The sequence below is a fragment of the Mustelus asterias genome, chromosome 22 (genome assembly GCF_964213995.1).
Source record: "Mustelus asterias chromosome 22, sMusAst1.hap1.1, whole genome shotgun sequence".
Classification (NCBI taxonomy): Eukaryota; Metazoa; Chordata; class Chondrichthyes; order Carcharhiniformes; family Triakidae; genus Mustelus; species Mustelus asterias.
This window is the reverse complement of record NC_135822.1, coordinates 67,137,057-67,153,427: the sequence shown is the minus strand read 5'-3', so window position 1 is coordinate 67,153,427 and position 16,371 is coordinate 67,137,057. Positions and strand designations below refer to the sequence as shown.

The 16,371-nt window shown below is 45.4% G+C and overlaps 1 protein-coding gene across 8 annotated transcripts in view; it reads right to left on the bottom strand.

The window, feature by feature from the left end:
• Window positions 1-16,371, bottom strand: part of LOC144510152 (uncharacterized) — a 77,835-nt gene that overhangs the window by 13,714 nt on the left and 47,750 nt on the right. For all 8 annotated transcript variants that reach the window (XM_078239536.1, XM_078239538.1, XM_078239540.1 and 5 more), the window contains 12 exons: window positions 15,583-15,800; window positions 13,896-14,057; window positions 11,603-11,698; window positions 9,751-9,878; window positions 8,923-9,106; window positions 7,476-7,666; window positions 5,939-6,181; window positions 4,725-4,896; window positions 4,101-4,191; window positions 2,609-2,739; window positions 1,926-2,045; window positions 317-456 (listed from right to left, as the gene is read on the bottom strand). In XM_078239536.1, the coding sequence (XP_078095662.1) occupies window positions 317-456; window positions 1,926-2,045; window positions 2,609-2,739; window positions 4,101-4,191; window positions 4,725-4,896; window positions 5,939-6,181; window positions 7,476-7,666; window positions 8,923-9,106; window positions 9,751-9,878; window positions 11,603-11,698; window positions 13,896-14,057; window positions 15,583-15,800 (1,876 nt within the window). The remainder of the gene's footprint in view (window positions 1-316; window positions 457-1,925; window positions 2,046-2,608; window positions 2,740-4,100; window positions 4,192-4,724; window positions 4,897-5,938; window positions 6,182-7,475; window positions 7,667-8,922; window positions 9,107-9,750; window positions 9,879-11,602; window positions 11,699-13,895; window positions 14,058-15,582; window positions 15,801-16,371) is intronic.

Here is a 16,371-nt window from a genome sequence, read left to right as displayed (position 1 = left end):
TTATTTCAAGAAAAAACATTTGCAGAGTTCTGGCCAAAGCATGCAGGGGGTGGGAGAGGTGAATTATTCTTGCCGAGAGCTGGCAAAGCAGTACAGGTCAAATGGCCTCACTTGATGAGAAACATCAAATGGTTTCACGATTCACCAATTAGTCCTCACCGGGGCAGACTCATGGCAGCCAAATGTTCACTGTGGAATCACGACTGACTTTCAATCTTCACCCTGTTTTGCTTCCCGAGTTTCACACCTTACATGCAGTGCCCTGTCTGCAAACCAATCAAGAATTCACACGGAAGCAGTCAAAATCCAAGCTTACCTTCTGCAAAAAAGTCCTTATCCTGTCTGTGTCTTGTGTGCTGTAAATATGCCAGAGGGCGCCAAGCCTCTCACTCGAATCTCTCAGTCTTCTCATTGCTGCATCGTCCACAGTGTCGCCCTCCATACTGGCAAGAATCACTGCACAAAATACACAGCAACTTTACTGACAGCAGGCCACATACCAGCTACCTTCCAACTTTATTTCAAACCATTCATTGGAATCATAAAATCACAGAATCCCTACAGTGCAGAAGGAGGCCATTCAGCCCATCGAGTCTGCATCGACAACAATCCCACCCAGGTCCTATCCCATTAACCTCACATATTTACCCTCCTAATCCCTCGACACTAAGGAGCAATTTAGAACATAAGAACATAAGAAATAGGAGCAGGAGTAGGCCATCTAGCCCCTCGAGCCTGCCCCGCCATTCAATAAGCGTGGCCAATCAACCTAACATTCTCAGCAAGTACTCTTTTCTATCTATACATTTCAACTCAAGAGTCTGCTCGTCAGTTCGAATCACTAACAATCCAGTAGTTATTGAGAAACTTAACTAACCATTATACTGTTAGTAACACCATGGTGTTTTTGTACCAAATGTACATCACCACGATCAATTGCAGTTTGCACAGACAGTAAGAATTTCCTCTCAGCTCACCTAGTTCTCCTGTTGTCAGAGCCCCAGACACACAGCTTCCTTGCGTAATATCATGATCCCTCATTAGGCACCACCACCAGCGCCCCAGCTGACCTCCGGTCATTTGAGGAATTGCTTGAATATATCAATAGACTGCAACTTCATATCTTGCCTCGATGCCACCCTGACTGTCCCCTGAGCAACACAGTGGTAAATGAATGTCCTGCCTACATGCATAGGCTTCGGTGACTGCTAATTACACGTCGGTGATGGCCCCATTCCATTCAAACATATAAGAGACAGCCCCGTGGCATCAAAATTTTAACCACACTAACATAATCAGAGACACCTCACTGATCCTCAGCTGGGGTTTGAGGCAGTTGGAGAGATCAAGACTGTCCACTGATGCCTTCCAACAATTACGTTCATGCTCCTCTGTGTCAGGCTGGAAGGCTTCCTGTGGTTGACCCCTGCCTCCAGCTTTACAATCTTGGCTCAGGCTGAATTCCCCTCCTTTGATATGCGCTGCTATTCGGTGAGTGTGGGCCTTCCACTGAGTGTGGTGAAAGAACAGGTGTGGATCCTCCCTGCAGTGCCACAACCAGCTGAGATTCCCTGGATATTCCCGTGCACACAAAACAAGCAAGATAAAGATGGGCAGCAACCATGGCAACAGTCAACACAATGAGGCATAATTTGCTCCAGGGGACTTGCGTATTTGCTGAGGTTGTGAAAGGCTGTGTGGAAATGCAAACCGTACTTTGCACGGATTCTCAGCTGTGATGAAAACATCAGAGGTCAGATCCACAAGGATTGACCTGCCAAACATGTGGACCCACTTCACATGACTACGCGCGTCAAAACATCAAAACAGATGCTTTGGAGGATTCCAGAAACTTTCATAGTCCAATCCGCGACTCACACAAGTATCGCGCACAGAAAAAGAGAGACAGAGAGCTTTGAATGAACCTTTCTCAAGCGTATTCCGGTCTTCCTGCAGCGGCTCTGCATGAACCAGGACGTGAACGGTATCCGTCGGTTCGAGACACAAGCTGGTACTTCCTGCATTGCTATCATCCAGTCCCAGCCCTGTGAAAGCAAGGCATCTTCCCATCAGAGAAATGACCAACAACAGCACATCAAAACACAAATACATTTCAGTTCCACTCTGAAAGAAAAACAGCCAAACAAAATTCCTTTGACTATCAAACAAGATCTCTCCTCTCGGTCTGTACCATGTCCACATGACATAAAACCAATAATTTTTCTTGCCTTAAGCTAAGGAGCACCCAGGAGAGGGAGGTCACCCTTAGTTAACCCTGGCTGTCAGTTTATGAACAAGGTATGATCCTCCACAAGATGGGATGAAATAGCTGAGATTCCCTGTGTATAGGCATGCTCATTTAAGTCCTGCCAACAGTCAGTGAGACATGCATAATATCAGGACAAGGGGTGGAACAGAATTGAACTCTAATATCCATGGAATGCCCTCCCCTCCCAAATTGTGTGCATTTGGCAGCAATAGGCAAAGTTATCATTAAACAAAGCTCCTGCATTAATATTTAAGTAGCAACAATCGGTCTTTGTGGGACTGATGCAAGGTGAGGAAAAGACATTGGAACAGCTCTTGATTATTGCAAGACATTGCTGACCGTATACACTGCACACCCTCAGTTCCAGCTGGGACTTTGCTGTCTCTTCTGGAAGTCGGGATATTAGGTTCAGTTTTCCATCGTTCCTGGTGTATTCTGGTAATGGCAAGTGTCTGTGAAGCTCATCGAACCTGCAATCAAACAGAATCACAAATTCATCTTGTCCCTCAAGTTGAAGGTGACACATTCATAGAAACATTAAAGGTAGCAGCAGGAGGAGGCCATTTGACCCTTCGATCCTGCCCCGCCATTCATTACGATCATGGCTGATCGTCCAACTCAATGGCCTCATCCTGCTTTCTCCCCATAACCTTTGATCCTATTTGCCCCAAGTGCTATATCCAGCCGCCTCTTGAATACATTCAATATTTTGACATCAACTACTTCCTGTGGTAATGAATTCCACAGGCTCACCACTCTTTGGGTGAAGAAATGTCTCCCCATCTCTGTCCTAAATGGTCTACCCTGTATTCTCAGACTGTGACCCCCAGTTCTGGACACCCCCACTATCGATAACATCCTCCCTGCATCTACCCTGTCTAGTTCTGTTAGAATTTTATGCGTCTCTGTGAGATTCCTCCCTCACCCTTGCTCACACAACCCTGTCAATGTAGTATAAGGGTCTGGCACATCCGGGTTAACATGGGACTGAATACAGTGCTGCCCACACAGTGATGCAAGAGAACACATGACCTGCATCTCGGAGTCAGTGTTGGACAGAGCTGTGAGCACAAGCAATAATGGAGACAGCTCCTAGCTTGGACCCTTTACTGTATGATATGTACTTGTAGTTAATAAATACATACAGTTAACCTAATATCGATTGGTATACAAAACTCTACATCAGCATATACCCTTGGTTTTTTCCATCATGTGTGTGTCTAGCTTCCTCTTAAATGCACCGATACTATTTACTCCAACTAACTCCATGTGGTAGCAAGTTCAACACCCTAAACACTGTCAGGGCAAACAAATTTCTTCGGAATTCCCTATCACATACGACCTATAAAATAATGAGGGGCACAGATCAGCTAGATAGTCAATATCTTTTCCCAAAGGTAGGGGAGTCTAAAACTAGAGGGCATAGGTTTAAGGTGAGAGGAGAGAGATACAAAAGTGTCCAGAGGGGCAATTGTTTCACGCAGAGGGTGGTGAGTGTCTGGAACAAGCTGCCAGAGGCAGTAGTAGAGGCGGGTACAATTTTGTCTTTTAAAAAGCATTTAGACAGTTACATGGGTAAGATGGGTATAGAGGGATATGGGCCAAATGTGAGCAATTGGGACTAGCTTAGGGGTTTAAAAAAAAGGGGCGCATGGACAAGTTGGGCCGAAGGGCCTGTATCCATGCTTTAAACCTCTGTGACTCTATGACCTTCTCTGCTGAGGGCTCTATCGCATCACAACAGATTATCACACCCTGTCTCTACAGAAGAACAAAACATTCCTTCTAATGATAGTAGAAGCAGCCACCATTTTAGGCGGTCCAGACTTACTGAGCAGGCATCCGTTCACTGAACTCCTTCTCTGAAGTGCAATAATCTAACCGCAAGATCTTTGTGCCTCTAGCCTTGGGCCTGTGGCAGTCTGCAGGAAAAACAGATTGTCTTCATAAATCTGCATCGTGACAGCAGGAGAGTCTGAAGCTCACTTCCTCACAGCACCAGTCTCCTCAGAGTTCACTGGGTTTATTTCACAAACAGAAAAATACCAGGAGTGAATGAAATGCTGGAATCGAATTGAGAACTTTAGAGGCTTTATATTTCTGGTGCTGTCGCTAATAGAAAACCAGCAATAAACACAGTAAATGTTGGAATTATTCAGCAGCTGTGGTAGCATGCATGTAGAGAGAAGCAAGAGTTAATGTTTCATATGGTCAGTATTTCCAGCATTTTTTATATTTACTTCAGATTCCCAGCTTTTGTGAGTTACACACTAAAATCTAATGGGTGAGTTCGGACGCTTCAGAAATAGAACAGTAAGGTACTATTCGAACTTGTAAACATAAAGAGTTAAACTCGTGAATTCACTCACAGTTTATGATAGGATCGGGTATATTGCCATGAATCTATTAATTGTGACATGAATCGTGAACTCTTATCCATTACTAAGGCACTTACCAGAGTTGCTCTTGAATCCTTGCCAGAATTCCTTGCTCCTCGCCCTGGTCAGGACAGACTGGTCCCTGCAGTTAACCAGGCTCACACTCTGTTCTCCCAACTTCTCCTTCAAGCATTCGGGTGTCCAGGAATTACTGTCAGTTGATGTCAGGACGCCAGATACCAGCATGGGCTTAACAGGGAAATTCAGGAGAAACAACAAGTCCTTCATCAATTTTGATGGAGCCAGTGTAAAGGGAACATTATCATAGAATCCCTACAGTGCAGAAGGAGGCCATTCAGCCCATCGAGTACGCACAGATCTAATTCCCACCCAGGCCCTATTCCCGCAACCCCACTTATTCACCCTGTTAATCCCCTGACACTATGGTCAATTTAGCATGGCCAATGCACCTAACCTGCACATCTTTGGACTGTGGAGGAAACAGGAGCACCCGGAGGAAACCCACGCAGACACAGGGAGAATGTGCAAACTCCACACAGACAGTGGCCCGAGTCTGGAATTGAACCAGGGTTCCTGGCGCTGCGAGGCAGCAGTACTAACCACTGTGGGCAAAGAACAAAGAAAATTACAGCGCAGGAACAGGCCCTTCGGCCCTCCAAGCCTGCACCGACCATGCTGCCCGACTGAACTAAAACCCCCTCCCTTTCCGCTGACCATGGTCCTCTATTCCCATCCTATTCATGTATTTGTCAAGACGCCCCTTAAAAGTCACTACCGTATCCGCTTCCACTATCTCCCCCGGCAACGAGTTCCAGGCACCCACCACCCTCTGTGTAAAAAATCTGCCTCGTACATCTCCTTTAAACCTTGCCCCTCGCACCTTAAACCTGTGCCATCGTGCCACCCATCTGTATCAAACCTGTGTTGTACTAACCTAGTATGTGACAAGAAATTACCTGCTGTAACCGCAGTTGGTATTGCACTGCAGAGGAAGATTAATGTTAATTGATTCTGAGTCCACGTGGTGAAGAAGGAAACCAGACCTCAAATCTTTTACTTAATACTAGATTCGTTACAAAATTCAACATTTCATACTTCTGCTGAACCAACATTGTGTCCCAGAAGTCTCTGTTTATGTGTGCAAGGTAGTTAAACAAGTCAATACCCTCCACCTGCATTATCCTTAACTTTATTAATAAAACGAACAAGCCAATAAGAACTTAATAGCCGTAAGAAATTCTATAATCTGTTAAATAAAAACATAACTCACCAGGCCCTTTATCCAGTATTCCTGGAACGGTTTCCAGTTCTTATTATTTGGGCCCTGAAACCATGGACAAATCCCTGTGGAAAGCCATGAATGAGGGCTCGGAATGTCCTCCTCTTGGGTCTGCTTTGGAACTGCATCTTCCTTGCTCTGCCTTTGTGATTTGCTGATTGGGATTTTCTGCTCCACCACCGATGCAATTATGTCATCCAGAATGTTTGGCACGCTCTGTTTTGCGAGATTCCACTGCCAAATCCCCCCCCACCCAAAGGAAAAACAGCTCATTAGACAGGGACATATTAAACAGTAACAGATTAGAAAATAACATACCAGGGAAGTTCAGTCGACTTTACGGGACAGGAGTGCAGGTGAGACATGGGTACTGAGTTCAGATTCTCCAGGGATGGGCTCCAGCAAGGGGAGGCTGAAAAAGTGCAAGGCTGGCGTGCAATAAAGATTATTTAAATTTTAAACGTGCCTTGCACATCCCCAGGAGATCTGGAAACTCCAAAACATTTTGCAACAGCAGTCGCGATTGGCATTAGCTAATTTACACACGGCTCAAATGCATAACAGGTTCATCTGTTTGCGTTGAGAGGAATGCACCAAGAATCGGAGGATAATCTTCCAAATATTCTGGTACGGCTTTTGTCAGGATTGAAGAGGCACAAGGCTAAGAAGCAAGGAGCAGAAACAAAGGCTGAAGGAGACTCAGAATTCAAGTGCGAGTCAATCAGCAAGCATCAATGCAACCCAAGTGTTTCCGTAGTTACTGGAGGACAGGAGGTATTGGATGAGTACAGCTGGCTTCTTTACTACTCAAAACCTCAGCTTTCCCAGTGGGATATGGAATGAAATTTCAGGTTACAGCTCACTGCTGATGTTCAGACCCCACGCTACATGATTGCTGCAGAACTCCATTAGCTAAGGCAGCTCTGCAGCCTTATTATTGACCTGTCAAGATAGCTCTTTGTGACCATTGCCTCCTGCGAGCGACCAGTGCCAATGGTGTCAGCAGATCATCAGGCAATGATGCCTCTTATCATTCCACCACGTCTTCTTTCAGCTTTTCAGTGATGTTCTCTAATCTACTCTCGCAGTGTTGCTTGCACAGTAGCGTCCAACAGCACCAGTTGTCAAGCTTCCATTCGGAGTGGGAGCCTTCGCCTTCACAATCAGATTGCCCAAGTGAACTCTGATTTCTTCAATAGGCAGAGGCAGAACAGAGAACTCATCTGCAACCTGACATACTGGCAAGCTACAGTCAGCCCTCCACTTGTTGCAACTGCACCAAACAGGAGTTCCCATTGGTACAGTCCTGATGGGAGGACAAAGGTAATGTACCACGAGAGCCTATGCTCTTGATCAGTGCATTACATGTTGAGTTGGTTGGTTTCACTGCTACCCACCACAGCAAACCGACATCTAATGGAGTTTACCATCATGTTCCTGATCACCATGCAATCATACTTTTGACTTCTTTATTCCTATTCCACTTCTGCAGAACCGGCTGAAATCTCTCTACTAATCAAGTACTTACATTGTTCAACTTTGTATAGACTGGGGCAAAGGCAATGCCAGCATCTGTGGATCCTAGGCGCAGTTTCCCCGCTGTCGTGGTGAGTAGGTCACACAAGGTTGAGCATTGCTTCTTCGATTTTGCTTTCTGGTTAGTCAGGCTGCTGCTCGCTGATGCATTTCTGTCCCTGCGATAAGGCACCACTTCTACATCTGTGTGACGACCATGGAGACAATCAACTTCACAGCATTGTCAGCATTCATCAGCAAAATCACATTCTCAGTATCATTCTACATGGTCCCCATCAAACACTCCCAGGACAGGTACAGCACGGGGTTAGATACAGAGTAAAGCTCCATCTACACTGTCCCCATCAAACACTCCCAGGACAGGTACAGCACGGGGTTAGATACAGAGTGAAGCTCCCTCTACACTGTCCCCATCAAACACTCCCAGGACAGGTACAGCACGGAGTTAGATAGAGAGTAAAACTCCCTCTATACTGTCCCCATCAAACACTCCCAGGACAGCTACAACACGGGGTTAGATAGAGAGTAAAGCTCCCTCTATACTGTCCCCATCAAACATTCCCAGGACAGCTACAACACGGGGTTAGATACAGAGTAAAACTCCCTCTACACTGTCCCCATCAAACACTCCCAGGACAGTTATAGCACGGGGTTAGATAGAGAGTAAAGCTCCCTCTACACTGTCCCCATCAAACACTCCCAGGACAGCTACAACACGGGGTTAGATAGAGAGTAAAACTCCCTCTATACTGTCCCCATCAAACATTCCCAGGACAGCTACAACACGGGGTTAGATACAGAGTAAAACTCCCTCTACACTGTCCCCATCAAACACTCCCAGGACAGTTATAGCACGGGGTTAGATAGAGAGTAAAGCTCCCTCTACACTGTCCCCATCAAACACTCCCAGGACAGGTACAGCACGGGGTTAGATACAGAGTAAAGCCCCCTCTACACGGTCCCCATCAAACACTCCTAGGACAGGTACAGCACGGGGTTAGATAGAGAGTAAAGCTCCCTCTATACTGTCCAGCATCAAACACTCCCAGGACAGCTACAACACGGGGTTAGATAGAGAGTAAAGCTCCCCCTATACTGTCCCCATCAAACACTCCCAGGACAGGTACAGCACGGGATTAGATACAGAGTAAAGCTCTCTCTATGCTGTCCCCATCAAACACTCCCAGGACAGGTAAAGCACGGGGTTAGATAGAGAGTAAAGCTCCCTCTATACTGTCCCCATCAAACACTCCCAGGACAGGTAAAGCACGGGGTTAGATACAGAGTAAAGCTCAACAATCGCAGGGCTGGTACAATACGGGTTTGAATTTTGATTGCCCAGAATAAAAGCCTTCGATTACTTGAGTGTGGAGGTCACACCATTGAAGAGTTTAATCCACTGTCCCCGATTAAATCCTCCCCGTTGTATAGTTACCTACCATTTGCTTGCTGTTTGGCTTTCTGGGTAACTAATTCGGCCAGCCAGTGAAGTGGTGATTGGGAGTTGGAGCTGACGTGGTTGCTGCTTGAATCTTGGCTGAGTTTTGCTGTTGACGTGGATTTGGCAGACTGCTCTTCAGCAGTCAGGGAATGAGTCAGTTCCACTTTGCTTTTCGTCTGTGACTGAAAATCAGGAACATTGGAAGAACTGTTACTGTTTCTAGGGCTGTGAAATGAACAGTCAGGAAACGACTATGCCATTAACACAAAATCATCGCCATTTAACACTGTTGCACCATTATTTAAGGGACACCTCCCAGTTCCTTCCCTCGCCCCCCCTGAAGGACTGGTGAGCCTTGCTAACTGGTATGAATCATATAATCCATAAAATCCCTACAGTGCAGAAGGAGGCCATTTGGCCCATTAAGTCTACACCAACTCCAACAGAGCATCCCACCCAGCCCTATCCCCATGTATTTACCCTGCTAATCCCCCCACCCAAACCCATCATTACTCTTCACCCTTCAGCTCAGACAGGTAATGAAAGGTAGTAGTGGGCCTGACAGCCTAGCCCCCAGTCCCTAATCTAGCATAGTACAAACATTCAAACACAAGTCAGGGAAAACTATGAGAGGCTTACAGCACAGTCCACTCGTTGTGCCTGTGCCAGCTCTTTGTGAAGAGCCGAGATAGGAACCAGTCCATGATTTCCTGTCCTTGGTATCAAGGTTAGCTCATTTTCCGTGGGAGTGGGAGATAGTTTGGTCAGATCTTTCTTGTTCATGTGAGTTTGCAATTAACAGTTTATGTTTGATATCAGTCGCTACCTTCGGACGGTTATCCACACCAGGTGTTTTTTTCAGACACTTCATATCTCCATCCACACAAGTGCAGTTTGATTTGATGCCCAGTCTCTTCTTACTGCTGTGCATCCTTTCACATAGGCTCAGCAAGGCTGTGAAAGTAATCCAAGTAAACAGAGAGTGAGTGAAGGCATTTGCCCCTTGTGCCTCCCCAAGGCGCTGTTCTTCCTGTGGTGTGAATTCATAAGGCAGAGCCCTGTCTAAATACCTCGTATCATCCTTCTCCATGTATTGGCTTTGACTCCAAGGGGTGAGTTTTCACTGGATGGGAGGGTCATGATCTTACCCACAGGCTCCAAACAACTACTGCGAAACCCCTACCCATGAACAAGGACATCTCTTCTGGCAAGCTAATAGCTGATGAGTGGGAAAGCAGGGTGGAAAGAGGGACCTAGCGCCAGCCCTTTTGTGTCCCCTGCTTGCAGACACCAAGGAGCCCCTGCACTTAAAAGTCTGGCACTACTTGCATCACTAGCTGCATGAACATGCTTCCCTCAACTACACCTTGTTTTGATGAAGAGTCATTATGCTTCCCACACAAATATGTGGCAGAAATACAACAGGGTGTGGAGAAATAACAGGGATATGCACACACACCAGTCATATGCAGTCACAATAAACAACTTGCTTTTGTATAATACCTTTGGTGTTGTAAAAATTCCCAAGGCATCTCATAGCAGCTTTGTCGAAAACAGTTGGATTCCCAACCAGCTACATAAGCACCAAAGAGTTTTAGTGTTTTTAGAGGGAGAGAATGGTAAAAAAAAGTTTCAGGAGAGGATTATCAGTGCTTGAGACATCAGCAACTGAAGACAAGATTGCCAATGGTGGAACAATTATAATCAGGGATGTGCAGCAGCAGAGTTGAAGAAGTACAGCTATGTTGAAGGGTCATAGTTGTGACACTAATAGGTAGCACAATGGTTAGAACTGCTGCCTCACAGCGCCAGGGGCCTGAGTTCAATTTCTGGTTTGGGCCACTGTATATGCGGAGTCTGCATGTTCTCCCTGTGTCTGCGTGGGTTTCCTCCGGGTGCTCCGGTTTCCTCCCACAGTCCAAAAGATGTGCTGGTTAGGTGCATTGCTAAATTCTCCCTCAGTACACCCGAAAGGCACCGGAGCATAGCGACTAGGGGATTTTCACAATAATTTCATTGCAGTCTTAATGTAAGCCTACTTGTGACAATAATAAACAAACTTCAATAAAAATAGACATGGGCTGGAAGGATTTGCAAATAAGAATACTACTTTTATAATCAAGGCATTGCTTAACCGCAGTCAATATTAGAAATATATCACAAACATGGGCGAATGGGACGCAGTGCAAGCTCGGATATGGGCAGCACAGTTCTGGATTAACATTGGTTTACACACAACTTAAAAGTGGGGCACGGCTGGGGATCTGCTGAAGCCAACTCACTCAATGCCAATAGCAGCAACTCATCCCTTCCACCTCAACCAGCAGAGTGACCAAGCCATGAAGCATGAATGGAAATCAACATGTCAGGCATGACTGGACTCAGATATCTCACTGCCTACTGCAAAACCAAGAGCAAACATGTTGCATTACACCAGACCCACACTCCTCCCAGTGCAAGTCCAGTGATGCCAAGAAGCACTGAAATTCCAATCCCACAAATGCCACACATTCAAAAACACCCCATGGCCTCAGAAACATGACCACATTTTCTTCTCATTTCACAATCAACATAAACATCACTTTCAGTCACTGTGCAGAGGAGGGCAAGATTGCACCTTCAACCCCATTGCTGACTTGGGGATTTGTATCAATAAAACGGCTTCGGGAAGCTCTTACCAGCATTCGGAACCAGCTGTGTTGGCCGCAGGGTTTTTATGTCATGATTTTGTCCTTTAACGCATTTAAGCCAGGCTGTCACATCCTCTCCTCGTTCTGAATGGAAATATGAATGCCATCAGAGTTTGCCAGATAAAATCTACATCCTGTAACCTGACGTACAAGCAAGCAACATTTGTCTAATGCATTCCACCTCTTTAAAAACCTGTTCATTTTGAACTGAAGCACGAAACAGATTTAACTTTTGCCAACCGTTTTAACAATAAACATTGCAATGTACCAGCCGTATAAATACTGAGGCTACAAAAATAGATCAAAGGCTAGGAAAACTGTGCTGAGTAACTCACCTCCTACCTCCCCAGTCCTGCCCAACATCAGGCATGTCTGTGTGATAGAATACCACTGATCTGGATGAGTGTGGCTCCAATAACAGGTGAAGCTCAACACAATCCAAGACAATAAAACTTGCTTGATCGGAACCCCCCAACAACTCCAACATTCACCCATTCTCACACTGGCATCATCTATAAGATTCACTGTGGCAACTCACATCACTTCTTTGACAGCACTTTCCAAACCCACATCCTCTATCACCAAGTGTTATAATTCAGGTCAGAAACTCCAATGTGTTTTATGAAGTCCGCCTGGATCGTAAGTTTTACAATTTGAATTTGGCTAGAGTGAGCATGAGATGCTTCACTTCAGGTATGATTCAACTGACCCACTTGGGAGCTTTTACCAATTTACCAATTACAAACAAGGAAAAAGAAGCATATTGTATAACCCTTGACAAATATATGAAATGTTCCAACCAAACAAGCCTTCTTAAAAAAAGCTTTGCCACAGGTTTAGCACAGAAAATACGAATGATCATGTGATGCTGGAATTTAGCCCTTGGGTTGGAAAAATTGAAACTCTGACTTCCCAAACTTGTAACTTCCAGCAGATCTCAAGGTAGAGATAATGCCACTGTGAGCCTCTAGCTTTCAGCCAGTGAACCACCGCAAGAGACAGAATTCTCACTCCAGGAAGGCAAGAAGACCTGCTCCAACTAGCCAGCAGAACTTACAGCACCAGGGGGAGAGAAACACTACTTTTCAGTCTGATGTCCAAACACCTTCTAAACTAAAACAGCAATCAGCAGCCCAAAACTGAAAGTGAAAGAACTCCTGTCACCTGACCTGTCAATCATTCTTTCTCCAATAATTCAGAGGTCATAAAAAATCCGACAGTACCTGAGGCCCAGAGTAAAAATAAATAAAACCCCAATTAAACCATTGAACCAGCAATAAAAAGTCTTATGAGCAGACAGCTCGGCAATAATGAAAAAAAAACTAAAGCTGCTTATAACTGCAGAGAACATGATTTACAAACACATTTTTTAAAGGCACACTACCGTCATACCAAGCATGACAAAGGCAGCAAGTGCATGGGAACACCAGTGCCTGCAAGCTCCCCTCCAACTCATACCTTCCTGATGTGGAACTTCATTGCCATTCCTTCACTGTTACTGGGTCAAAATTCTGGAACTCCCGAATAGCTTTAGAATGTTCCTACAGCAGATGGACAACCATGTTCACCACCACCTTCACAGGGGCAAGTAGGGTTAGCAACAAATTCTGGCCTTATTCACGCCCCATGAACAAGTAAAAATCTCTTCACTCTCTTGGCGATCCCTCTATGGTGGCCAAACATGGCCACATTTCAAACCAAACAAAATGCTGATTGAATTCCAATTCCTGTAAATAGTAGGTTTTATAGTCTTTTGATTGCAGATCACACACTTGATGTGGATTTCATGCAGTTAAAAAATATGAACAATGATGCTCAGTTCAAATAAATGACCGGATTGTCAGATTTTTGTTTTGAGTTTGTGCCTGAGTCTTCAAAACAATTCAATAAGGCATGGGGCAAAGTACAGCAGCCTAGTTTCTACTGGGAGAATCGGAAAAGCAGGATTTCCAGGCACCAGATGCCATGCATGCCCACATCGGACCATAATTCCAGTGAAGTGCCACCAGAAGCTTTGGGGTGGGCAAGACCTGATGGCCAGATGGAGCAGTTTCCACTCATCCAGGAGCATGTGGAGGCTCTCCAAGATTGATGACCTGGATCCTGCCAATGATCTGGGGCCCCCAAAAAAAAAACTCTCAGGGAAAGGTGCATCAGCCTAGGTTTCACATTCATGTCTCTGGAGCAGGGTTTGAACCCCAACCTCCATCCAAGGTGAGTGCGCTACACACTGAGCCACAGCTTAATTGCCGGTACATGTGAACACATATGCCCCTCTCACCTTTTTCATTTCTCGTCCTTTTTTTATGCTTCAGATCAAAACAGTCCGTACAAACGAAGAAACCACATCTCGGGCAGACCCAGTGAAGATTAAACACCACAGAGTGGCAGCTGTCACATGTTTCTTCCTTCTCTCCAAATGCAGCTTTACAAGCAATGGACCCTGTGAAACAACAGTTGGTAATTACACTGCCTAAACCACACTAATGGTTTGATTTCATACAATGTCTGCAGCACGGCAAGTACTGAACTTAATTTCGGAAACTTGGAAGGGAAATTCTGGTACTGCAACCCAGCCAGACAGCCTGACTAGGAAAGGCTTTATGTGACGACCTTGTGTGGAGCTGTCAATGAGCTTGCTGCCACTCAGGAATGATAATCATGGATGTGGAGTGAGCACTTGGATGACTGCCGAGAGGCTTGCACCTCAAGAGGCAGCGCCTTGAGAAAAGGTGCAGGACAAAATGTTGCAGGAGCACAAACCACAAAGCACCGAGGACCCTGAGAGTCTCCCCTCTGCAGTGTATACGGTTCACCGATTTGATTGGCACATCCACATCAATAGGCTTGTCAGCAAACCTGAAGCCCTGTGGAATAGAAAGGGAAAATAAAATGCCAGTCTGGATATGAAGTTGGCTGAGCGACAGTAAACAGAACTGCTGCATGGTTGTCAGTCGAACTGGAGGAAGGTACTCAGTGGGGTTCCTGGGGATTGGTACTTGGACAGCTGCTTTTCTTGTTCAAAATTCATGGCCTAGGCTTGGGTGCGATGTGGTGCCAAATTCAAAAATCTGCAGATGATACAAGACTTGGAAGAAATGTGAACTGTGAAGGGGATAATGATAGGCTTCTTGAGTTTATATGCTGGTGAGGTAAGCAGGCATGTAGCAGACAAAATTTAATGTTAGGAGCAAAGAGGAGCGGCAACAAAGAAAGTAAAGGATACAATTCTAAAGGGGGTGCAAAAGCAAAGGGACATGGGGGTTTACCTGCACAAATCATTGAGGGTTGAGGACAAATTGAGAAAGCAGTTAAAAAGGTGCTGGCCTTTACAAATAGGAGCACAGAGTACAAAAGCAATACAAGTACAGTACTTTGTCCTGTGAAGGCCTTAGAGTGGGTGCAGAAAAGATTTATGTGAATGATTCTGGGATTAGGCATTTCAGTGACACGCATAGATTGGAGAAAGAGAGGTTGTTCTCCTTCGAGAAGCAAAGATTGAGAAGATAGATGTTTTGAAAATCATGACAGGTCGAGACAGAGGAGATGGAGAGAATCTGTTCCCATTGGCAGAAGGGTCAAAAACCAGAGGATGCCAATGAAAAAATTTGGGAAACTAACCAACAGCAACACGAGGAAAATATTTTTATGCTGAGAGCGGTAAAGATCTGGAATGCACTGCCTCAGGGTGTGGTGGAGCTAGATTCAATCAATGCCTTCACAAGAGAATTGGATCGTGTTTTCGAAAAGGAAAAATAGCAGCACTTGGTGAAAGGGCAATGGAGAAGGATGAACTAAGTTCTTGCACAGAGCTAGCATTGATATGATGGCCTAAATGGCCTCATTCTGTGGTTCACCTATCTGTGATTCCTCTGCTATAAATGGCCCCATTGGAGAGGAGAGATTTGGCCAAAGTTGCCCACTTAGTGCGGTCATTCATAAAAGCCGGGTGTCCTTATTGTTCTTACCGTCGTAGTTTTCGCTGACCTGCTTCAGCAAGCTTTGTTCGAACAGTACAAGGTCACAGAATGGATCGCTCACATGTGTCAAGATGTAGGCAGAGGTTTCAGGATCTAAAACAGTCTCTGTGGTGTTGGCCATCGGCTCCAGTGGAGCTTCTTCATTGACCTGGTCTTCCGTGGAGAATCCTTCAACCTTCAGACCTCCGTTCCGACTGATGGACAGCCTGACAAAAAGGAAACAGAGACAGACAGAGAGACATGTGAGAGGTGACAAGCTCTTGGCTGCAAACAATGAATATTTCTCCGCTCGGGTGTGGGCTAATGCTGGACTGTTATTGCATTAGCAGCCCTATCAAATCACATCCTAATCTCCAGCACAGTGACATGCAGGAGGCTACTTCAGCAGCAGATAACCAAACCCAAAAGACACCAAAATTCCTCTATTCGATAACTTTATTCAAGCAGCTGAGTTTAACATGATGGGGCAGAAGTAGAAGGACCCAAATGTTTAATGCTTTCTAAAACAAATTCTTTCCTCAATCTGCTGTCGGCAAAAGGCGGACAGCGATTTCTTTATCTGACTTCAGATACTGTCCGCAAATTATTAATCCATCCGAGTGCGCTTGTTTTTTTTAAAACATCTTTTAAAAGTCTTCATAGAAAATGATGAAATCATAGAAACCCTACAGTGCAGAAACAGGCCATTCGGCCCATCAAGTCTGCACCGACCACAATCCCACCCAGGCCCTATCTCCATATCCCTACACATTTACCCGCTAATCCCTCGAACCTACG